This window comes from Salvia splendens, chromosome 13 (genome assembly GCF_004379255.2).
Source record: "Salvia splendens isolate huo1 chromosome 13, SspV2, whole genome shotgun sequence".
Taxonomy (NCBI): Eukaryota; Viridiplantae; Streptophyta; class Magnoliopsida; order Lamiales; family Lamiaceae; genus Salvia; species Salvia splendens.
In genome coordinates this window covers 20,782,355-20,807,627 of record NC_056044.1, presented here as the reverse complement: position 1 = coordinate 20,807,627, position 25,273 = coordinate 20,782,355, and the positions used below count along the sequence as shown (strand labels likewise).

At 41.4% G+C, this 25,273-nt stretch overlaps 2 protein-coding genes across 2 annotated transcripts; one reads left to right on the top strand and one right to left on the bottom strand.

The window, feature by feature from the left end:
* The first annotated feature begins 6,533 nt into the window (after positions 1-6,533).
* On the top strand, positions 6,534-9,412 carry LOC121763020 (chloroplast envelope quinone oxidoreductase homolog). Its single transcript, XM_042159067.1, has 4 exons — positions 6,534-6,736; positions 7,410-7,554; positions 8,228-8,319; positions 8,499-9,412. The coding sequence occupies exons 1-4, from the start codon at positions 6,671-6,673 to the stop codon at positions 9,183-9,185; spliced, it is 990 nt and encodes a 329-aa protein (XP_042015001.1). The 5' UTR covers positions 6,534-6,670; the 3' UTR covers positions 9,186-9,412.
* A 61-nt stretch (positions 9,413-9,473) lies between these two features.
* Positions 9,474-12,030, bottom strand: LOC121763012 (GTP cyclohydrolase 1-like). The gene is made up of 2 exons (XM_042159054.1): positions 11,505-12,030; positions 9,474-10,958 (listed from the first exon to the last, which is right to left on the bottom strand). The coding sequence occupies exons 1-2, from the start codon at positions 11,689-11,691 to the stop codon at positions 9,802-9,804; spliced, it is 1,344 nt and encodes a 447-aa protein (XP_042014988.1). The 5' UTR covers positions 11,692-12,030; the 3' UTR covers positions 9,474-9,801.
* Between the last annotated feature and the right edge of the window lie 13,243 nt (positions 12,031-25,273).

The following is a 25,273-nucleotide window of genomic DNA, read 5'->3' as shown; positions in this document are numbered from 1 at the left end:
CCAAATGTGACTCCGGTATGAAACGCATGGAGTACATGATATTAATAAAATAATTTTAATATGACGCCATGTATTATAAAAACTCTATAATATAGTATAATAATTCTTTGATCTAATAAATACTATAAAAGTATATCATAAAATATTAGTAAGAAAATATGTGCTATGCTCTAAAAAATCTATTCACTGATTAATTTTCTCATCATCCATTTTTCATGCACAGCTTTTTATATTGTTCACGTTCGAATTGTTTCTGCATTGTGAGCACTAAACACAATCAACAAATTTTAATAGTAGTATGCCCTCCTCCACCGTTAAAATTTTGGTTTCGTCACTAGTCGTATTCCTGGGTTTTTTTTTTTTACACACACACACATCGGACACACAAATCGGACACACACACCTACACACACACACATTGGAGTTCGAGATACATTGGCAAGCGAACCAGCCTTTTCCAGCCCCTCGTGGTCCCTCGAACTAGCCTCGTGGTCCCACGAACTAGCTGCTGCACCACCCTCAGACGGGTCCAGGCCAAGCACCGGCCTCTCCCTTTCCCTCGTGGTCCCACGAACTAGCTGCTGCACCACCCTCAGACGGGTCCCGTGAGAGTAAGCGGACCACCCTCAGGCGGGTCCAGTGAGAGTAAGCGGACCACCCTCAGGCTGGTCCAGGCCCGTATGCTTGCAAAGTCCCAAGGCAACAAGCCTTGGGCCCACAGGGAAATTAATCCCAAGTTGCGCCATCCAGGATTCGAACTCAGGACCTCCTGGATGGCGCCATATCCCAAGGAAGTTGAGTCATTTCTTTTTTTTGGCAAAAAAATATAATCTCATACTTAGATTGTCCACAATAGGACCTCCGCGGCAGCCGCCGTGTTGCGCGGCTGCGCCGCAGCAGTCTATTGTGTGCCGGATGGGCACCGAGGGGGTCGGGGACAGTCCTATACCCGACGGAGGCGAGTGGCATGCTGCGGTTGAGACGGCTGCGCCGCGACGGTAATATCCTTTTTTTTCTTAATTTATTTATATAAATTAAACCTCTTCCTCATTTTTTACTTCACACATCCACACTATAAATCCACAACCATATTTTTTCATCTCTCTAGAGTTTGCATAATGCAAAGCCATGACAGTGATTCCCCCGGCACCGGAGAATCGCACTACCCAAGTAGCGGGAGCCAGTATCCAAGCAGCGGGAGCTAGTATCTAAGCAGCGGGACTCAAGTCCCGACTACCGGCAGCAGCACCAGCACTGCCGTCAACGTTGGCAACTTAGCCGGATATGGGGCGTCGGGGTGTCAGGGTGCCCCTCCACCCCAGATGTGGGGTCCCTCTAGTCCATCGTTCCATCAGGGTGCCCCTCCACCCCAGATGTGGAGTCCTCCCTCCAACCAGAGGGCTTTGGGACGACCCAAATTGGCATTTGGGGACTACCGGCTCAACATGGACGCGGTGAACAATCCAGTGATTGATACCACTACTCCCTCTGCCCCACCCCCTAATCCATCGCTGATTTTGATTCGTTGACATTCGAGCAGATGGGTATCAGTCCAATGCGGTGGGAGAGTTGTACCGCCCCCGTCATCGGCACCGGTACATGGACGCATGGAGACGCCGGCGCCAAGCCAGAGTCGGTTGGGGTCTTCATACTACTCAGTGCAGGAGTCCATTGTTTTGGCAGAGGCGTGGCACTCAATCTCGGAGGATTCAGCTGTTGGAACGGATCAGACGGAAACCGGTTTCTTGGCCCGCGTCGTCACCGCCTAAGATGAGTTCAAGCCGCGAGGCATGGCGGACCGGAATGAGGACCAGCTCCGTAAAAAATGGAAAAGGATTCAAAACACCGTCAGCAGGTCCTCGGGCATCCACACGAACAATCTCCGCCTAGCAGAAAGCGGCCGCAGCGACGCCGACATAAAGGCTCTGTCGTACGAGATACATAGAGAGAATGGAAAATATCTGCTTCTGGATCCCGCGTGGGAATGTCTGCCCAGGTGGAGGGTGCTATCCGGTAACTTGATGCTTCAGCGGCAGAAGCAGCTGATCGAAGTTTGTGGACGTTTAAGCAACGAAACCAACCCGAGGATCTGGCGGACGTACGAGGCTCTCATAAATTAGTTGAAGGGCCAGCTGGGGTTGCCCATCTTCGACGACGAGGTGGAGGCTGTTGGGGATGTAGGTGTTGAGGCAGATTGTAGGGATGACACCGAGTGAGCCGCCGGTGTTTTATATGTAATTCTCGTTGTTTAATTTTCCAAAATTTATAATAAAACGAAGATTTGGTTTTAATTTTTTTTTAATGAATTATATTTTTTCTATTTATTTTTATAGAATTAAGTTTGTTCTAGTCTAATAAAAATATATCAACAATTATAAAAATGTGAGACATGGCTGGACGTGGCTGGACAAGTTTTATGTTGCTGAGGCATGGCTGTGATGAACAAGCGGATAAGTTTTTTTTTTTTGTGGCTGAAGCGTGGCTGTTCCATTGTGGACACTCTTACTCTTTTTTATCTCACTTACTTTATTATCTCACTTACTTTACTCTCTCGACTTTAATATTTAACACATCAATTTCTTAAATTCCTTGCCTAAAAGGAATGTCCCAGTTACCTTGGAACACAAAGAGGGTGTATATATGCTCTAAAAGTAATTATAAAACTTAAACCTATCTTAACTTGTCATATAGTATATCTTTCAAAGAAAAGAGAAAAGTTCATTCAAACTTTTTCCATAACAGTAGGCTTTATTGGTAATATATGAGTAATTATTTTATCAAATAATTTTAAACCCAATATACTTAGAAATCATACACAAATACAAATATAAATGAAGATATGAAAATAAATGAAAATATAAAGGGTCTCTGTCATTAATTACATATGCGTGCACATAAGAATTGAATACAAGAATTGAGAATTTGGTTCATCAACTATATTGATCTTGGTATGCACGCATGAATAGAATCATCAATACATCTATTAAAAATCTTTACGGCAAAACAAAAAAGTCCTCAAATATGAAAAGGGTATTCAACTCAATTCAAAATTTCCCAAAATTAATGGGCGGCCGTATTCTTATATGGTAAGACCATCTTAATGCTACGTTACAATTTAAAATGAGATAAGTAATTAGCTTCAATCTTTTTTTTTTATTTTTTCAGTAAAAGATATTTATTTTTTAGATTTACACTACAAAACAAAATTTTACTATTACAAAAACATAATATAAAAAATATTCTTTAAGTTTGAATTTAGTGTTAATAATTAAAATAAAATCATATCCTCCATTTAATATGACATTCACACAAATAAATTTGAATTTAGTGTAAATGATTGAAGATAGAGATTTTTAGATGACTAAATAATATTCTTCGGCATATGTAAAATAATGATATTTATTAAGAAATTGAAATTACCTTTTATGTTGGAACGAGTTGAATGCGCGTCTGTATGATTTTTGTAAGAATCCAACGATTGTGTATATTTGTAAAACATATAAGACTGATGAAAAACATCGAAGATGGTGAATCAGTATTGATATGTCAATCAATAATCAATAGTAGTACAAAAATATAGTACTACATGTTTGACGAAATTGAATAAAAAATAAGGAAATATAAATCTTAGTCTTTGTTAATTCATGCTAGTCTTTCTAGAATGTAGGACTTTAGACCATCCACAATAGCGCCCAGCCGACCGCCCAGCCGAGCGCCGGTGCTGGGCGGTTCGCTGGGCGGTCTATTGCAGTCGCCCAGCGGACGAATGGAGAGAGAAACCGTGCAGCGCTGGGCGGTGCGCTGGGCGATCCGCTCGGCGCTATTGCAGCGCCCGGATCGCCCAGCGCACTGCCTAGCGCGAATTTTTTTTTTTTTTTCATAAACACTATATATACGCGCTTTGCTCGTCATTTTCATTCGCACAACTTGTTTTAACGAGTACTCTCTCTATCTTAATTTCTGTAAAAGATCAACAACGAGAAATGGATCTCAACAACGAGCCTAGTTCCGGGAGTAGCGGGTCACAAACTCCGTCGATCCCCGTTGGAAGTGGATGGGGTCAGATGCCCGGGTACTACAACATGTACCCGTGGCAGCAGATGTTTTCCGGGATGCCAACGGGGGGAGTCCGCCGGGGGGGTTTCCGGCGATACCGGGGTGGGCACCAACGGGATGGGCACCCGGGATGCAGATGATGCCCGGGGGGGTACCGCCGACACAGGGGAATCCGGGGGTCGTACCGGCTACACAGTGGACTTCTGGGGGGTCCCCGGCGACGACGGGGGATGTCTATTGCCCCAGTTTTGATTTTTCGACTGGTTCTTCGCACACATCGACCCAAACGCCCTTGGGGTTTGATAGTTTCTCCTTAGATGACTTGGTGTTTGATACTATCGGAGCTCCGGAAACTCTCGTTCAAGGGGGGGCAGAGCGGGGGCGTGGCGCCCCAAAGAAGAAGGGCAAGAAGAAGGTCGGCGGGTCGGCGCAGCCGGGTGAGGAGGAGGTACGGAGGAGGTGGACGGACGAGGAGAGCGTCGCGCTCTACAAGGCGTGGGTGAGTGTTTGCGACGATCCTCTCGTTTCGAACGAGCAGAGGATCGTCAACATGTGGGGCAAGATAGCAGCAGCCTACAAGAGATTTTGCCCGGAGGGGAGGCCACGCAACGGGGAGGATTGCCGGAAGGCCTGGAACCGAATCAGGGCTGCGGTCTCCCGATTTTCGGGTTTGTACACCAACGCACTCCGCATAATGAGCAGTGGCCAAACAGAGGAGGACTGCAGGAGAATAGCGGAGAAAGCCTTCCCACTGAAGGGGGTATACAAGGACTTCACCTACTGGAACTGCTATCTTGTGCTGAACGAGTCCGAGAAGTTCCGAGTAGGTGTCGACTCTGGCTGGCCGAAGAAGCAACGACTGAACTACACCGGCGATTTCAGCGGCAGCAGGGGTGGTTCCCACGACCTCCCACAGACGACGCAGGAGTTCCCCACGCCGCGTTCGGTCGGTGGCTGACCTCGCCCGATTGGGCGCAAGCGCGCTCAGCGGGAGGCGAGGGGGAACGCCGGGGCTTCCCAGGAGGTCCAGTCGGCATCCCCCCTTGGCCAATCCACCGAGGATCTCAAATTCTTCGCTCGCGCCCAAACGCGCTCTCAGTTGATAAAGACGATGGCCGAATGGCGGGTGGCGACGGATCCCGTGGAGAAGAGCGGGCTTCAAACCTTGCTCATGAGCCTGCAGGACGAGTTGGAGGCGGCACGGAGGGAGACCGGCGGCGGCAGTGGTGGCGGCGGCGATGGTGGCGACAGCGACGGAGGCGGCGACGACGGAGACGAGGAGTGAATTGGCACTCCTTTTTATTATTGTATTTTTTTAAATTAATGTATTTTTTTAAATTATTGTACTTTTTAAAATTTTAATAGTATTATTAAATTTTTCCCGTATATGTCTCGTAAATTAAATTTCGTATATTGTGTGATTGTTAATTATTTCATTTTGTATATATTTGTTAATAGTGATGTGGATATTATGTGGCTAGGCTATGGCTGGGCTATTTGCTTGTTTTGATGATGTGACAGGAGGATTTTTAGTGCTGATGATGTGGCAGTGGCTAGGCTATGGCTGGGCTATTGCTGGGCTATTCCTATTGTGGATGGCCTTACAGAACCATTTATTCCTAAATCATCCTTTCCGGAACTGTAGCATTTAACAAAGTTAAAAGTTACTCTCCGGTTTATTAATAGTGGAGCCATTTTATCATTTTAGTACGTTTTATAATAATGGAGTCATTTTTTTAGTAAAAGTCAATATATTTCTTCTCACTTATTTTTCTTTATCTCTTATTTTTTCTACTTTTTCAACTCTCCTACTTTATTATTTTATTATTTAATACATTACACAATTTTTTTCTTAATCTACGTACTGGAAAAAAAATACCTCTATTACTATGGAACAGAAGGAGTATTTAGTTTGTCTCAATAAAAATATTTAAAATGAAAACATTTTTATTTTTATATTATATTCATCTATCTTGTTTTGTTTTTTTCATTAAATATATAAAATAAAATTATATAAAAGCTTATATTGCCTAAGAAAATAGTCATTGTTTTTGGAAGGAGGGAGAATATCCTTTTATATATTGTTGTCTTCTAGATACTTCGATCAAATCCTAAAAATCTCATTGAGAATTCGACCCTACTTTTCAATCGTCAAAAGTAGCGGCCATAACGTAGTTAATTAATTTATTGCAATCAATTAATAGTATTTGTGATAATTATCATTTTTTACTCTAAAATATTTAACAATCAACTTTAAAATAATAAGTTTAATTTAAATCTACTTTGTACCAGGACTAAATTAGCTTTTTGTCACAAAAAAAATACTGAAGAGAAAAAAATATGTTGATTAAGAAGAAAGAGAGGACACATAATAATATAAACATTAAAATAATGAGAGGTTTATCGAATACTGCAATAATAGTCAACTAGAGTTTCATTTATTTATATAAGGGGGAGAGTGATGTTTTCAAATAAAACAAAAAAAAAACATTTTAAAAATCTGGCTCCTATCAGTAACCATCGTCAAATTATTCTACTTATATCTCACAGAGAGGTGAAGATTAGATTTCAATAGAAATTTTCATCACCAATTCCGGTGCGTTGTAAAATAAGTATGGCGGGAAAGCTCATGCGCGCGGTCCAGTACAACGGTTACGGCGGCGGAACTGCTGCTTTGAAGGTAACTCCATCCGATCGCCTCTTTTTTTTTAGTGTCTCTCGTTTCTACTATGATTCCATTCGGAGTTAGAGAAGCTCAATTTTCGTTGACGGAGGTTTTTTTTATAGTTTTATTGGCCGTGATTAGTTTTGAGTTTTCATTTCTGTATCCGTGATCGCAGTTGTTTGTGTAGATTTGCCTTTTTTCCTTGATTTTTGGGGGTTCTGCGTATATCTTTAGAGCTAGTCTGTTCACTTGTTTAGATAAATATTAACCAAATGATAGAAATAAATGAATAAGCTAACTAATTTGATGATCGAGTTGTTGCCTCTTTCCAAGGTTGGATGATCTAGAATATATACTTATTTATTAAGGCTCGAAATTGGGGAAATATTTAGGAGGATCAAAATTTATTTTGTGAACAAGTTTGGACCAGTGGAATCATAATTGTATAAGATCTCCATAAATAGACATTTAATACTTATAGAAAGTAAATTTATGTTGATCTACTTTTTGTATTAAGGAACAAGTTTGGACCAGAATATACTCCATTTAATAAGGCTGGAACCCTGCTCCTTTATACTAAGTAGTAGACTTTTTATTGATGCCTGAAAATAGAAAGAGACATTTAATAGAAAGTAAATTTTGTGGCTATGCCAATTGAGCTTGATTCATAATGGTTATGTTATTGCAGCAAGTTGAAGTTCCAGTTCCTAGCCGCCCGAGTAAGGGTGAAGTCGTGCTGAAGGTGGAAGCCACAGCATTAAATCCATTTGATTGGAAAATTCAGAAAGGCGTGCTTCGTCCCTTTATGCCTAAGAAGTTTCCTTTTATTCCTGGTAAGCTTACTACATGTTCGAATTCCACCTTGTTGAGTTCTGATACGTATAAAATTGGCTTTAACTATGACTTGCGCAATCTTCTCGATAATTAGTCGTCTCTTAAACATGAGCTGCATTAGCTGGGATTAGCTTCCAATAAGTATTTGTTGCGGTAATCTAAATGACAGATAATATTAAGTTGGGTGAAAAAACCAAGGATGGCTACTAATGGAAAACATGCTATAGGTTTCACTTGTTCTTAACAAATTTCAGCCAATTAGTAGAGGAGTAATTGCATCTTGTGTTTGCGGACCCTCTTTCCCATGCATGTAAATCATTGTTCGGTTGTTCCTCAATGATATGTTAAGTCTTTTTCTTTGATTGTTTGAAATGTTGATTTTCCAAACTCTGCTGTGCACCTAAAAAACATATTTGAGTTGTTGATGGGAGATTTACTTCTGTGTGTGCTGGATTATGGTCGTAAATAATTGACCAAGGTTAATGGGGACCCAAGAGAATATTATTTAACACCGTGGTCAAGGAGAATAGGAGATATAGAGTCCATGTACACGTATTTTTTTAAAAGCTATTAGAACCTTTGCTTTGGGCCATTCACTCAACCTTGCGTTGTGTATGCTGTTTGTTATAATATCTGTTTCCAAATCTTTCTTCATTTTTTTTCTCGAAACAGCTAACGATGTAGCTGGAGAAGTTGTGGAGGTCGGCCCCGGAGTAGAAAACTTCAAACCTGGTGATAAAGTCATCGCTGGCTTGAATGTCGGTGTAAGTGTTTGAGTTTTTTCTCTTACATTTGATCTTCAGCCTTCTAGTCAGAGATCAAATTTCATTTAGATATACAGCTACCTAGAATTAGCAGATTTATGGAGGTGATTGTTGTTCTATCTTGCATCTTTTTCTCTGGATTTTTTCTTTGACTGTGGTTGTGAATCTTGATAAAACAGATGGGAGGTGGTTTAGCAGAATATTGTGTGGCTAAGGCGGATGTAACAGTTCTTAGGCCTGCCGAAGTATCAGCTGCTGAAGGAGCATGCCTCCCTGCTGCCGGCACGACTGCACACGGGATCCTCATAGCGGCAGGGCTCAAGTTCGACGGCAGTGGCCCCCAGAAGAATATCCTCATCACTGCCGCCTCCGGTGGCGTCGGCCACTTGGCTGTCCAGCTGGCGAAACTGGCGAACGCGCACGTCACCGCCACGTGCGGAGCCCGCAACCTCGACTTTGTGAGGAGCCTCGGGGCGGACGAGGTGCTCGACTACAAGACCCCAGAGGGTGCTGCCCTCAAGAGCCCGTCGGGCAAGAAGTACGACGCTGTGATTCAATGCGCGCCTCCCGTCCCCTGGTCGGTGTTTGAGCCGAACCTGAGCCGGACCGGGAAGGTTCTCGACCTCTCGCCTGGGGCGAGCGCCATGTGGACCTTTGCCGTGAAGAAGATCACGATGTCGAAGAAAAAACTTGTGCCATTCTTCGCTTCCGTCAAGGGGGAGAACTTGGTGTTCCTCGCGGAGTTAGTAAAGCAGGGGAGGCTGAAGGTGGTGATCGACTGCAAGCACCCATTGAGCGACGCTGGAGCTGCCTGGGCGAAGTGCATCGAAGGCCACGCTACTGGAAAGATCGTCGTCGAGCCGTAGAGATGAAGGTGATCCTCAGTGTTGTGACAAAGGTAATAAGTAAACGATCTGTTGCTTGAAGAATGTGTGTGTGTGTAAGGTTTGCTATAGTGATTTGTTGTGTACAGTTCTACATATTCTGTAATATGTTAGCTGTAGTTTTTGCTCATCAATGTCATCTTTTATCTGTAAACGACTGTACTCTCTCTTTTCATACAATATTATTATCATCTTTATTTTAAAATAAATTTCATAGAGGAATCAATGATCATATACTTCTCTCTCTCATTAATCCAACAAACATCTATATACCCAAGTGCTGTTCCACTCAATTCAATCTTCTATAAACACAAGAGAGTAGACATATATTTAAACCCAAGCTTGTATACAAAACAAGAAATTATTATCACCTTAGTGAAATGAAATACTATTACAACTTTTTTCTATATAAAATGAAGAGGTTTCCAGTTTAATCCTCACTGCTCCCCTTTCCCCAACTCTTTCTAATAAGACAATGAAATGAATATGAAAGACTTGACATGATAATATTTAGCCCCAACAAAGTCTCACTTCTTATTGCAACTTCAATAGCATCTTCACCACAGACAGGAAGGAACATTCACCACCGGAGTAAAGATCAACCTTCACCAGTCCCGGTGTCGGGGATGATCTCCAGAAACTTGCCTCTTGCTGAGGCATCCATGGAGAATCGACCAAGAACAGCAACGGTGGCAGTGCTGCTTCCACACTTCTCGATCCCTCGAGAAATCATACAAGTATGACTAGCTTCCACGACTACCATCACATCTTCCCCCAAGAACGAAGAAACTGTTTCTGCTATCTGCCTCGTTAGCCTCTCCTGCACCTGAAGCTTGAACCCGTGGAAATGTACTATCGATTGCAGGACAGATCTCTGGACAGGGTTGAGCTCGTTCGAGCTGTAATAACCTACGTGCACAATGCCATGGAAGGGAAGCAGATGGTGCTCACACTGTGACCAGAATGAGAGATTCAGCTCACAACGGAGGTGCTCGCTGTTGCACCTGAAGTCCCTCTTGTTTTGGATGAATCCATTCAGTTTCAAGTCCAAACGAGAATCTTTGAAGCTCATCAGCCACTTGACAAAGCGAGCAGGAGTTTCTTGAAGTTCTTTCCTTAGAGGGACGTCCTCGCCCAGTGAACAAAGAATCGAAGCTACTGAACAAAGCATTGCTGAATCAGGCACCACCGTCTTGGAACAAGCATGAGACGGGCACCAAGATTTGTTGTCTGATCCACTTGAATGAGCATCCTCAACGTTTATCCCTCGGAATCTCAGAAGACTGAGGAAATCAGTCCAAACATCCGTCATATCATCGTGAAAGACTCCTGTGCCCGACTTGGCCAACATTTTAACCCACCCCTTGTGGTTTGGATCGGACAGGGCTGACTCAGAACTGGGAAAATTGATGTGGGAACATTGGAGGACAACAGCGACTCCCGTTGGTCCGAAGCCATGCTGCAATGCCTCACAAATCTCGTTGGCTAATCGCTGTGGATCTTGAAGGCGTTTAGCAAAGACTTCAGCAACTCGAGACAGCTTGCTAAGGCCTACGACTCTATGACCAGATGGGACATAGCCTACATGACACTTGATCTGAAATGGAAGCAAGCAAGACTCACAACGTGAGAAGAGATCAAGATCTCGAACTACTACAAGCCCACCCGTTCCACCAGCATGACCGGCCCTATTTTCCAACCCGGCTTCAGGAAATAACGCGCCACTCACAATGTCCTTCACCTTTTGCTTATAACCTGGACGAACATCAACGGATCAAAATGTTATGACGAGCATAAAGCTACAATTCCTCTTCCTTAATCAACAAACACAACCAACACAAGTGTTCTAAAACTTTCATACACACCGGAAACAAATGCTAGCAACGGACTACACTGAATGAAAAATGCCATACACAATGTAGGGAGTATATCCAGCCAAATTCAAAAGACGAATAAAACTAATTTTCCTCAACCGCAACGGTATCCATATGTTTGTGTACAAAACACCCTCGTATAATCCTCAACATGAAACAAGTGAACATCTTGTTTGTGCAGTGAACTGTCCCTATTATCTTCTTCTCGGCATTCCTAAGCTTCTTCAAACTAATGTTGCACAATTAAAAGCACAAAGAAACACAAGGCTGATCAATTCAAAAGCATATTCGCACTGGAAAACAACATTTTATTCTTGATTCAACAACATCGAAACCTAATCAAATATCACCACCTCCAAACACACCACAAATTGATCAAATCACACTAACTCCATTTCATCAAAAACTAATGAATTAAGGAAATCACCTCGAGTCCCTTCCCTGAGAGCCTTAGCCACGCGCAGAGGAGTTTTCCTCACACCTTCACGATTTGAATCATCACACACGCCCTGCAACAAAACTCTCACGGCTTCTTCAATTGCCAAAATCTCAGGCTCTTCCTCAAACCCTAGCTCAACACAACCCCTAGCATTCACTCCATCTATAGCGCCCATCGACAACAAAATCAAATCACCTTTTTTTTCTCTTTGCTTTTCGTTTTTTTTGGTGCCTTTTTGGAGATTCAAATCACTAATTAATGCTACGATATTCAGAACCCACCAATGGTATGGATTCGGGCATCAAATCATTTTGCCTCCCAATGGAAAAGTTCCAAACTTTTTTAGGTTAAAAGCGACCACACCAAATATATCGAAGTGTTAAAACCTCGTTATCAATAAATCCATGATGAGAGAGAGGGAGAAACGAAGGGCTGTTGTAGAGATAAGAAATTATAGTGTTTATATGGCTTGTATGGAAAATGGGAAGATTATCCACCAAAATTCGTTATTGTTGTTTCCACATAATTACAGATCTTGATTGAAGAAGATTCAATTAAGAGTATAAGTACAAAATTTTGTCCCATTAACACAAAAAAGAATGACATTTTATCTTTAGATCAGAAAAGTCAATTTTTGTCCTCTAACATATGATCGAAATATTAATTTAGTCTAAAACATTCATTTTTTGAAAAACGGATTCATAACAAATGAAAATGTCGCCGAAGTAATTTTTTTTTGACGGTCCCATAAAAAAACTAACGGTCAATATTAATTGCATAGTAGCATAACCGTTAATTTTTTTTAACGGAACCTTAAAAAGGACCACTATGACAAAGATTCCATTTGTTAGGACCTTTTTCAAAAAATAAATGTTTTTTACTAAAATCGTATTTTGGTCATATGTTTAGCACTAAAATTGATATTTACTCAAAATTTTAAATAAATTTCTTTATGATTTGGGAAAGATTGTTGTTCGAAGAAGATAATCCACCAAAAATTATTACTATTATAGTTTAAATTTAGGATTGATTACGAAATTGTTAGCGTTTAGTATTTTTTTCAAAATTGTAATTGTGTTTTCACATAGTAGTAGGATATTATCAAAATGAAGGGATTTAGAGAGGAGAAGATATTAGGAGGAAGGTATCATACTTTTTATTTCTATGTATGTAATGTACAGAACGTCCATTCTCTTATAGGTAGAGAGAAGGATGTAAATATGGTAGAGAATTAATCTATTCCTAGTAGAATCAATCATATATCAATTACATGCTAATTATGCTACTTCCCCCGAGTAGATGATTCTCTGTAATCTTTCCTTGTTGACACTCCCCCTCAAGTTGAGCAACGGCATCTCCGATGTTCAACTTGTCTAGAACTTCCTTGAAGAGTTTGGTGTTGACTGCTTTGGTCAAGATGTCTGCCAGCTGATGTTCTGACTTGACAAACGGGAGCTCAATAACTCCCTCATCGAGCTTCTCCTTGATGAAGTGACGATCGATCTCTATATGTTGGTTCGATCGTGTTGAACTGGATTTTCGGAGATACTGATTGCCGCCTTGTTGTCGCAGTATAGTCGGCTGCTTTGTACAGGTGGAAAGTTCATTTCTGACAGTAGTCTTCGCAGCCACAGGATTTCCGTTATGCCGCTCTTTACTCCACGAAATTCGGCCTCCGCACTTGACAAAGCTACCACTTTCTGCTTTTTACTTCTCCATGTCACCAAGTTACCTCCAAGGAAGGTGAAGTACCCTGCTGTGGACCTTCTATCATTTTGGGTTGCTTGCCCAATCGTCATCTGTGTATCCGTCGATCTCCAAATATTCTCTTTTTCCAAGTAGGATCCCATATCCCGTCGTGCCCTTCAAATAGCGCACAATCCTCAATGCTACCTCCATGTGACTTTCTTGGGGTTGATGCATGAACTGGCTTACTACCCTAACAGAATAGGCTATCGTATGCGCAAGATAGATCAATTTTCCGACCAGGCGCTGGTATCTCCCCCTGTCAGTCAATTTGCCTCCTTCTTCAATCTTCAATCCATGATTTAGTATGATTGGGGTTTCTGCCGGTTTACACTCAAGTAGGCCAGTCTCTGCCAACAGGTCTAGAACGTACTTCTTCTGGCGAAGGAAAATGTCATACTTTGATCTCAAAACTTCGATCCCTAGGAAGTATTTCATTGCTCCTAGATCCTTCATCTCAAATTCTTGAAACAGGCTTCTCTTCAGGTTCTCGATTTCTTCCTTATCATCTCCGGTGATAATCATATCATCAACATAGATAATTAAGCACGTGATCTTATCCCCCCTCTTCTTTAAGAACAATGTGTGGTCAGAGTTGCTCTGTTTGAATCTAGCGAAAGTCATGGCCTGACAGAACCTCCCAAACCATCATTCTTGACCAGAGTAGCCCGGAGGAGCTTCCATGTATACTTCTTCATCTTTTTTCAGTTCTCCATGTAAGAAAGCGTTGGTCACATCAAATTGATGCAGTGGCCAGTCCTTGCATGCGGCTACGGAAAGCAGCACCCTTACAGTACTCATCTTGGCGACCGGAGAGAAGGTCTCAACATAGTCTATCCCATACGTCTGAGTGTATCCCTTAGCCACCAATCTGGCTTTGTATCTTTCGATCGATCCGTCTGCCCTGCGCTTGATGGTGAACACCCATCGACATCCCACCGGTTTCTTCCCTTCAGGAAAGACGTGTTTCTCCCATGTCTGATTCTTTATCAGGGCTTCCATTTCCTTCTCCATTGCTGCTCTCCAGTATTTGTGTCTCATAGCTTCTTCAACCGAACGCGGTATGTCCTTATCTTCATACAGGGCTGCCTCAAAGGCCCTGGCCATCTCAGTCAGTTGCCCAGTCACAGTATAGGCTGCAGGATATCTAGGCTTTCGACGACCCTGTCATTCTGGAGAGTACTGTTTGGGTGGGACTCCCCTCGTCTGTCTGTAGGGCAGCTTGTATAATCCTATGTTTGTATCCACCGCTTGATCCTCATCTGTACTTCCTCCGCTGGTCTCCCCTCACTTTCAGTTCCACCATCTTCCTGTCTCACACTGTTAGTCTCGTTAACTTGAGAATTATTACTGGGACTTACCTCAGGAGTGGAAGACGGTGAGGATAGATTGGGCTGTTGACTATGAGACGTTGCAGATGGCTCGATGGTGTTGCTGTCCTCCTCGGCGGGGATACTATCAGGGTCCAGGGGGTTTATTGATGGATTGATTAAGGGAACAACAGAGGATGGAGATGGCTTTGGAGTAGTAGTGGGATTGAGGCAACTTGGAGAGTCGCTAGTATCTGTCTCCCCCTGACTCTCAAGTCGGTGATAAAAGTATTCTTCCTCAACAAAGTCACAGTTCATGGTGGTGTAGAGATGGCGTTTTTTGGGTCATAACACCTGTATCCTTTTTGGTTGACCCCGTACCCGACGAACACACATTTGAGTGCACATGGGAAAAACTTTGATCGGTCGTGTTTGGGAATGTGGACGAAGACCGTGCATCCAAAGACTTTGGGTTCGAGGGACAAGAAGGTGGATAGGGTGTCAAGAGGAGTTTTGAAGTTCAGGATGTATGTGGGAAGTCGGTTTTGTAGATAGACTGAGGTGGCTATTGCTTCTGGCAAAAAAGATTTTGGTGTACGTGACTCAATAAAGAGGGCCCTAGTCATTTCAACCAGAGTCCTATTTTTTCGTTCTGCTACCCCATTCTGCTCAGGAGTGTAGGCACAGGTGGTTTGGTGAACGAGACCATTATCAGAAAAAAAGGTTTGCATATTGGTGTTAATGTACTCCCTTCCATTGTCGGATCTAAGGATTTGGATACATTGCTTATATTGTGTTTGGATAAGGTTGTAAAAAATCACAAATTTCTCAAAAACTTCGGATTTGCTTTTCAAGAAATATACCCAAGACATTCTAGTACAGTCATCCACAAATAATAAGAAGTATCTAAATCCATTCCCACCAGTGACTGGTGCAGGCCCCCAAATATCAGAGTGTATCAGAGAGAAAGGGTTGTTCACACGAGTATTGTTTAACTTAAATGAGTGTCGGTGGCTCTTGGCCAAAAAACAAATCTCACAATTTAAACTATCAGAAGCAGAAATTTTCGGAAAAAGTAGGCGTAAATATCCTAGAGATGGATGCCCTAACCGACGATGCCACAACCAGGTTTGCTTGTCCGTCAGTTTGTGAGTCAACATTGCAGCCCCGGGTTTAGCCATCATGTCTACATAGTATAGTCCTTTGTGTTCAGTGCCACGCCTAATTATCCTCCTCGTCTTCGTATCCTGTAAAATGCAAAATTGTGGTTGCATTAGTAAGTTGCAGTTAAGTTCTCTTGTTACTTGACTAACAGATATCAGTTTGTGAGACAATGAAGGAACATATAGGCAATTAGACAGCTTTAAATCCGGTGAAATAGTAATTGAGCCAGCCCCTTGGACGTGTGCTAAATCTCCACTTGCAGTCTGTATATAGGTTTTTTTTTTGTGGTGGAGATATTGGCAAAATCAGAGGCATCATAGGACATGGTATCGGTAGATCCACAATCAAATATCTAATGATTAATTTTTTCTTGATTTTCAGGAATATTTTGGATATTTGGCAGGTCGGCTAATGCTTGGAAGGCATTTCTGAAGGGGTTGGCAGCGGAAGCGTGCGTGAAAATTCGATCACATGAATTTGATCTATTTAGCAGATTATTCAGACAAATTCTATTAGCGCAATTATCACATGTATCATGCTCATAACTTGAATTAAAACATGCTTTAGCATATAAAATCCCTAAAACATGCTTACTACGGAATTAGCCAATTTACCTCGTTGATTCAATCAAGAATCGATGATGGCTTGCTCCGTCTCCACGTGAAGATCTTCAATACAAGACCTCAGATCTTCTGACTGGTGTCCCGGACTATACGCTGATATTTGTGTGGGCAAATCTCACCAACGTACTAGGACTCGAATAATGGAAGACATAAACTGCTCACGGAGGAGGCACAAATTTCTAACTCTCTCTCTAGGGGGACGAAATTTTTATGTAGAAAAAAAAAAGTGTTTTCTGTCTCCTTTATTCTCCTATTTATATTAAGTCACAAATTGGGCCCAGTCAGGGATCTAAGGAAGAATTGGATCAGGCCTCACCCAATTAGGTTTTTACTAATTAAATTGAACCCACAATTTAATATAAGCTTATATTGGAATATTACAAGCAGCCACTACAGAAGTTATATTGCACTGCCTTTCCAAATCTGAAATTACAAGTATTCCGAGTTCCTTTATTTGCGTTCAATTCATTTCCCGCGCTTAAGATAGAAACATCCATTAATTAATTAATGTCTGCTATGGACTTAATTAATCAACATATTTAATCTCCAAGAGTGGACTTAGCAAGAAACTCTTATTTATTATTCATAGAGTAATCAAACTCCAACTAGCTAGGTTCCGAATAATAAAACCTTGTTTCGAGCTCCTCTTGTGGATGTTATCAAACGAGACTCTCCTCACGCACGATTCAACGTAATAGCAATCCTAGCACTGCTAAATAATGATCACCACTACCCAATATACCTGGATCGTTTGGTTACGAAAAACCCGCACCTTTGGTAAGTCAAAGTAGTAGATACTCAATATCGTATACTCAATGCTAACGTACATTGATTAAGAAATTATTATCAAGACCTCGTCTTTCAGTAGATAGCATAAAGACTCGTCTTACTGTTAGATCCATTCAGTGCTATACCACACCAACATCATCTTATTTCAATAAGGCTTAGAAATAATCGGACTGACATTGCAACCTTTCACGATAGGTAGTCTAGGCCTATCTGGGTTGTGAAATTCTTCTTTTTCTTTGTTCAGAACTGATCGTGTTACTTTAAAGTGGACGACGCCCACAACTGATCTACTAGAACAAAGACTTAGACTTTTTTACGTTCTTATACATTTAAATATGCAATAAACAACCATTAAATGTAAAACATAACAACATTATGACAAAAATAATCTGTTTTATTCATTGGAAAATAACAAGTAGAGTTTTACAGTATCCAATCACTCGAAAGGTGATTTCTAGTATACAAAACCCTAACAATCTCCCACTTATACTCAAAACAGCTTTTGAGTATACAAAAAAATAGTGCACACGTCTAAATTTCACCCACTTATACTGAAAGCGAGTTGAGGACTTGAATGAGTCGAACTCTCATCCCTTCAACATGGCATTCGAACGGTTTCACCGCCAAAGCCTTTGTAAAAGGATCTGCCAGGTTGTTCTCTGACGCAATCTTGACCACTTGTATGTCTCCTCTCTGCACTATATCTCTAATGATATGATACTTCCGCTCTATGTGTTTGCTCGCTTTGTGAGCTCTTGGTTCTTTCGAGTTTGCCACAGCACCAGAATTGTCACAATAAATGGTGATGCTCTTGGGCAGATTCGAAACCACACCTAAATCCATAAGGAAGTTCTTGAACCATACTGCCTCTTTTGCAGCCTCCGAAGCGGCCACATACTCGGCTTCTATGGTCGAGTCAGCGATGCATTTCTGCTTCACACTTTTCCAAATTACGGCTCCACCTCCTAAGGTGAACACATATCCTGAATTAGATTTTCTCGAGTCCTGATCAGCTTGAAAGTCTGAGTCAGTATATCCCAAAGGACAGAGCTCGACTGCATTGTAAACTAGAGCATAGTCCATAGTCCGTTTAAGGTACTTGAGTATGTTCTTTACGGCAGTCCAATGTCCTTGGCCCGGATTCGATTGATATCTTGCCACTATGCCAACAGCAAAGCAAATATCAGGTCTAGTACAATATTTTAAGTAGAAGTTGAAGTTTCGGGAATTGATTGTACACTTGGTACTTTTTCTTGGTTAATGCAACTTGTGACAGAAGTCAGCTCATCGAGAGCCACTTCACTGCTGGGTTTATGATTCATTAGTCTTCCTCTAAGAATGTCGCGTGAGTACTCACAATGACTTTCTTGTCTCGGAGGCTAAAGAATTCATAGCCTTTCGTCCCTCTAGGTTACCCTATAAACAAACATACCTCCGTCCTTGATCCTAGCTTAGTTGGATCCTTTTCCAATACATGAGCCGGGCAACCCCAAACCTTGAGATGTGCTAGATTGGGCTTACGCCCAGTCCACAACTCATATGGCGTTTTAGGTACGGATTTTGATGGTAAATTGTCTAAAATGTGACTTGCAGAAAGCAAGGCATGTCCCCAAAACGAAATAGGTAACCGTGCAAAACTCATCATCGAACGGACCATGTTTAACAAGGTCCTATTCCTTCTTTCAGCCACGCCGTTTTGCTAGGGCGTGCCCGGCGCAGTCAGTTGGGATTCAATTCCCGACTCTGATAAGTAGTCCAAAAATTCGGCACTGAGGTATTCGCCTCCACGATCAGATCGTAGGCATTTGATATTCTTTCCATGATACTTCTCCACAAGAGTCTTAAAGTCTTTAAACTTGTCAAAAGACTCTGACTGGTGACGCATCAAATAGACATATCCAATTTTCGAGAAGTCATCAATAAATGTGATGCAGTATCGAAAACCACCTCTTGCCTCAGTAGACATTGGTCCACATACATCGGAATGAACGAGCTCAAGTACTTCCTTGGCCCTATTGCCCTTAGCCTTAAAAGGCCTCTTGGTCATCTTGCCTTCTAAGCATGACTCACACTTATGAAAAGGTTCCTCCTCTAGACCTTTGATAAGATCTTGTTAAACAAGAGAATGGATCCTCCTTTCATTGGCATGACCAAGTCTAAGGTGCCACAAGTACGTTTCGTTCATTGAACTTGAAGGTTCCTTTCGTTTCTTTGAAATTTTCGATGTTGTATTGAGTTCTGATTTGCGATTATTAAACTGTGTAGAAGTGATTGTGTACAGATTGTTTTCCATGATACCACGACAAATATAAGAACCATCTTTCTTAATAACACAGTTGTCATTAAAAGAAATCGAATATCCATCATAAACCAATTTAGAAACTGATATTAAATTTCTTCTAAAAGAAGGTATCAACAAAACATTCTTCAAAATCAAAAATCTATCACTACTAAAATGCAAATAAATGTCTCCCACTGCAACGGCTGCCACTTTGGTAGCGTCGCCCAGCTGGACTTCGATCTCGCGATCATGTAGCCATCTTGTCACCTGCATTAAGTCAGGATCAAAACAAATATGATCAGTGGCTCCTGTGTCAATAACCCAAGTGCAGATTGATGTCGAAGTCAAACAAGACTCGACTACTAGAGCTTGGTGCATACCTATAGCCTTGCCCCGTTTAGGACAGTCTGGCTTCCAATGCCCTTTCTCTCCACACTTGAAACACTTCCCCGTGGGCTTCTTGTTAGCCCTCTTCTTCTTCTTTCCCTTAGCTATCTTGGCCGGTCCTGAGTTCGGTGCCTGCCTTTTTCCTTTGCTAGGCTTTAAGCCAGAGGAACGAGGCGCCGAAATCATCATGGCCGCCTTAGCCTGGACCATAAGGTCCTCTGCCGACTGAAGTTCAGTCAACAGCTCTGCCAAGGTGTAATTCCTTTTGTTCATCTCGAAGTTGAGCTTGAACTGTTGGAAGCTAGGGGGAAGACTTTGAAGGATGATAGTCACATGGGACTCGGGATCGATGGTCCCTCCCAAGACCTCAATTTGGTTGAGGTGGCCCATCATCTGGAGGACGTGATCCCTCACAGATGAGCCTTCCTTCATTGTCTTCAACATGATACTCCGAAAGGCTTGAGATTTAGCCGTTCGATTCTGAGTACCAAAAAGATTTTTGAGATTCTGCATAATCTCGGCGGCTGTTTCCATGGCTGAATGCTGATGCTTGAGTACCGAAGACATAGAAGCCAACATGTTGCACTTAGCCATCTCTGACTCCTGCCGCAGCGTTAGCCGGCGGCACTGGAGGTCACGGGGTGGTGAGCACAAAGATGTACTCATCTGCTGTGAGAACGATGTCCAAATTTTATTTCCATTCTATGTAATTTTGGCCCTCGAGTTTATTTTCTTTGAGAATTGCGTAAAGAGGATTAAACGACATATTGACGATTTGATTTGCACTACAAAACAGAGTATTTTACTATTGTCATAAACTTATGTAAGAAGTTTGATTAGATTAACCATAAAACTTTTCAAAATCTTACAACTGTAAAATTAAAATTTTGTACCCTCCAGAGGAAGTACGCATTAAAATCTTACAATTTTACTGGTCACAAAACCGACGAATAGTCCAGAGACCACAGAGTGGCATGGCCGCCTAATGTTTCCTAAGCAAGACCATCTCTTTAGCATTACAGAGTCTCATTTCTACAACACACTCCCATAACAATGCTCATGTGCTGCTAACAAGATCAAGCTATCTCATAAATCCTGTGTGAACTTCTGAATCTCGCAGTTTCTTAGTATTATTGTCCCCACAGAGCAGGTGGCGATAATATTGGAAACTACATTCTAGTTCATACTATTTATATTTGAGAAGTCCGCCCTCATGAACTTGCTATTTTCTTAGTATTATTGTCCCCACAGAGCAGGTGGCGATAATATTAGAAAAATGCTTCATAAATTGCAGACCAATTGATGGAGACCATATACAAACGTTGAGTTCGTAATTATAGCTTAGATATTTTGGGTTATGGTTTTACTTTAATTATCCTTACCCTTGAGGCAGTTTAAGGCTTAATTAAATTCTGTTGGTATTTAATCTACTGGATAATTAAATCTTCAGATTAATGTTGTTATCTTCCTGTAGGAAATTGTTGATCTAGAATTTTATTCTCATTCATGTCTACTATAAGGTATATCTAAAATAAATAAATTATTTAATCCTTAATAAGACATGAAAAATAAATTCAAATTATTTCCTTGTTCAAGATTAGGAAGAGATATTTTATTATTTAATGTATTCATACATATCTATCCTTATTAGGATCTTAGATATATAAATTTTAGGAAACTATTAAATTATTCTCATCCATATCATCTAGGAATAAAATAATCATTATTTATTTCCATAGATATAGATAATAATAAAAATATTCCTTAAATCTAGATAAATATTAGGAAACTATTAAATTATTCTCATCTATATCATCTAGGAATAAAATAATATTATTTATTTCCATAGACATAGATAATAATAAAAATATTCCTAAAATCTAGACAAATCTCCCAAAAAGATTTTATTTCCATTAAATAATAATATTTTAATGATATCTTTTAATAAAATAATCAAATAATCATTAAAATAATCCTTCATCGTTATCTCATCGCACGAGGTTCGCACGAACGAAATAACGAAAATCCGACGAGTTCGTCGTCGGATCACGACGCATGAAGCGTCTCGGCCAGCAGCGCACGAGTGCGCACATGCTCTCGGCCGCCTAGCTAGACCACCGGCGCGTCGGTGTCTCGGCAGCTCTCAGCCAGCGAGACGCGCACAGGCGCCTCAGCTCTCGGCCAGCCGCTAAGTCCGTCTCGGTGTCGTGGCTCATCGGGTCCCGCAATTTTCGATTTCTCTCTCTCAAAGGAGTGGACGAAAATTTGTGAGTGGAAAAATGTGTTTTTTCTGTCTCCTTTATTCTCCTATTTATATAAATCACATTTTGGGCATAGTTAGGGATCTAAGGAAGAATTTGGATCAGGCCTCACCCAATTAGCTTTTTACTAATTAAATTGAACCCACAATTTAATATAAGCTTATATTGGAATATTACAAGCAGCCACTACAGAAGTAATATTGCACTGCCTTTCCAAATCTGAAATTACAAGTATTCCGAGTTTCCTTTATTCGCGTTCAATTTATTAGTTGGAGCTTAAGATAGAAACATCCATTAATTAATTATTGTCTGTTATGGACTTAATTAATTAACATATTTTATTCTCCAAGAGTGGACTTAGCAAGAAACCCTTATTTATTATTCATAGAGTAATTAAACTCCAACTAGCTAGGTTCTGAATAATAAAACCTTGTTTCGAGCTCCTCTTGTGGATGTTATCAAACGAGACTCTCCTCGCGCACATTTCAACATAATAGCAATCCTAGCACCTCTAGATAATGATCACCACTACCCAATATACCTGGGTTACGAAAAACCCGCACCTTTGGTAAGTCAAAGTAGTGGATACTCAATATCGCATGCTCAATGCTAACGTACATTGATTAAGAAATTAATTATCAAGACCTCGTCTTTCAGTAGATAGCATAAAGACTCGTCTTCCTGTTAGATCCATTCAGTGCTATACCACACCAACGTCATCTTATTTCAATAAGGCTTAGAAATAATCGGACTAACATTGCAACCTTTCGCGATAGGTAGTCTAGGCCTATCTAGGTTGTGAAATTCTTATTTTTCTTTGTTTAGAACTGACCGTGTTACCTTAAATTGGACGACGCCTACAACCGGTCTACTAAAACAAAGACTTAGACTGTGTTACGTTCTTATACATTTAAATATGCAATAAACAACCATTAAATGTAAAACATAACAACATTATGACAAAAATAATCTGTTTTATTCATTGGAAAATAACAAGTAGAGTTTTACAGTATCCAATCACTCGAAAGGTGATTTCTAGTATACAAAACCCTAACAATTTCTACACTCAATATTAGGCTCGGTATAGGGACTTTTATTACTTGGGGCTGAAAAACACGGTTGTAATTGTTTATGGGGTCCCTTTTGCAAATTTTCAGGAATTCCGGGTCAGATCGACACATAAATGACGTATGGGGGTCGGAATCCTAATTCTGCACAGGTTTGGGGTCGGTTTTCAATTAAAGGGAAATTTTGTGGTGGATAATAGGTGTTAAGAAATTTTGAGGGGTTTTGATAACAAAACCCCCCTTTACCTCCTGGAAATCTAGCCGCCATCAGTCCCGATCCGACCTCCCCTTGCTGCGCTTCGTTTCCGATCGTCACTCCCGCCGAGACCGTCTGCATGGTGCTGCTGCCCGCCGGTACTCCATTATTTTGGTGTTGTCCGGTGATGGTAGCATTCGGCCAGCCTCCTCCTGTCACCGCCACCGCTGCTCTTCCGCCACCGCTTCGATTTTGATTTCGGTTAGCCGCCCTTGCTGCTCTGGCCTTTTTCATCTCGTCCGACCATTCGAGGTACCCGATTAGGAGAAAACACCCCTCCTTGGTGTGTTTCTTCCCTCCACAGTAGGAGCAAACGAGCCGGCTTTTGTCCTCGTCTCTTGTTCGGTTGCGGCTTGCTATGTTTGAGGAGTAGCCTGGCGGCGGTGGCCGGTTTATGGCGGCTAATCCAGCGCCGATGCCTCTCGTCGTTGACTCGTTTGTTTCAGGTTTGAGGACTCCTGAATTGATAGCTTCCCTTCGAATTATTCCGTATGCTTGTTTTACTGTGGGAAGAGGATCTTTGTTGATTATCTCCTTTTTTACCGCATCATACTTGTGATCTAGGGGTCGCAAGAATTGGTACACCCAAAATCTTTGCTCTCTTTGATTGTACTTTTCGATCTCTGTCGGATAACTCATTGGATTTGGGTCTCGGGTGTCAATCATGATCCACAAATCCTGGAATTTGTTCCATAATTGCTCCAATGTCATTGTACCTTGTCTCATGTCGTATGCTTGTTGGTGCAGATCCCATATCTGGACGGGGTCTGAGCCGCTCCCGTATGTGATGGCAAGTCCGTCCCATAAGTCTCTTGTTGTTTCATACCGGGACACCTCATTGACCAGGCTTGTCTCGAGGTTGTTGATAATCCAATTGAACATTGTATCATCCCGTTGTTGCCATTTTGCGTAACCGGGATCTTCAATCGGGGGTGTTTGAAACTCCGATTATGTGAGAAGTCAAACCTTTTCCCCTGATTGCTCGCTTCATGAGGGTCACCCATAGGGGATAATTATATTCGTTCAGTTTGGTTTTCACGGAGACCTCCTTGAAATTCTCGGGATAGTCTGGTTGACCTGGTTGGGTCATTTTCGGTGGTTTGGTTTCTAGTGGCATGTTGAAATTTTGTTTCATGAAAGCCGCAAGTTGTGCAGCGAATTCGGGTGGAAAGGCAGCAGATTGGCTGCCCTCGGTTTGGGGTTTTTTTGGAGTGTTTGGTTCTGAGTCTGACATGGTTTGGGTTGCTGATTTGCAGGTTTTGGTTTAGAGGAGATTAGGCTAAAGGCCGAGAATGGTTAGGGGCGATGATGACTTTGTTTCTGAGTCCCATGGAGTATGGAACCCGCTCTGATGCCATATCAAAATGAAGGGATTTAGAGAGGAGAAGATATTAGGAGGAAGGTATCATACTTTTTATTTCTGTGTATGTAATGTACAGAACGTCCATTCTCTTTTAGGTAGAGAGAATGATGTAAATATGGTAGAGAATTAATCTATTCCTAGTAGAATCAATCACATATCAATTACATGCTAATTGTGCTACTTTCCCGGAGTAGATGATTCTCTGTAATCTTTCCCTGTTGACAGATATAACCAAGAAATTGGTAGTAGTATATACATGGACCAGAGTTACGATTTATGAATCCTGATTATGTGAATTGTTATTTAGTTTTTACATGATTATACATCTGACATTTGTATAATTTTTCCTTCCAATTTTGTATATTAACCTTTTCTAACTTAGAATAATTGTATATACCATCTCATGCAGAGGCGGACACACACAAGGAGAGGGTAGGGCTTAAGCCATTACCCAAAAACGATATTTATTATTTTTTATACTACTATTTTTTTTAATTAAAAAATTGTCTT

Excerpts from the sequence above, each read along its gene's own strand:
- LOC121763020 (XM_042159067.1), top strand. The coding sequence starts at position 6,671 with ATGGCGGGAAAGCTCATGCGCGCGGTCCAGTACAACGGTTACGGCGGC. Across the intron at positions 6,737-7,409 it reads GCGGAACTGCTGCTTTGAAG|CAAGTTGAAGTTCCAGTTCC; the intron begins GTAACTCCATCC and ends ATGTTATTGCAG. Across the intron at positions 7,555-8,227 it reads GAAGTTTCCTTTTATTCCTG|CTAACGATGTAGCTGGAGAA; the intron begins GTAAGCTTACTA and ends TTCTCGAAACAG.
- LOC121763012 (XM_042159054.1), bottom strand. The coding sequence starts at position 11,691 with ATGGGCGCTATAGATGGAGTGAATGCTAGGGGTTGTGTTGAGCTAGGG. Across the intron at positions 10,959-11,504 it reads TCTCAGGGAAGGGACTCGAG|GTTATAAGCAAAAGGTGAAG; the intron begins GTGATTTCCTTA and ends ATGTTCGTCCAG.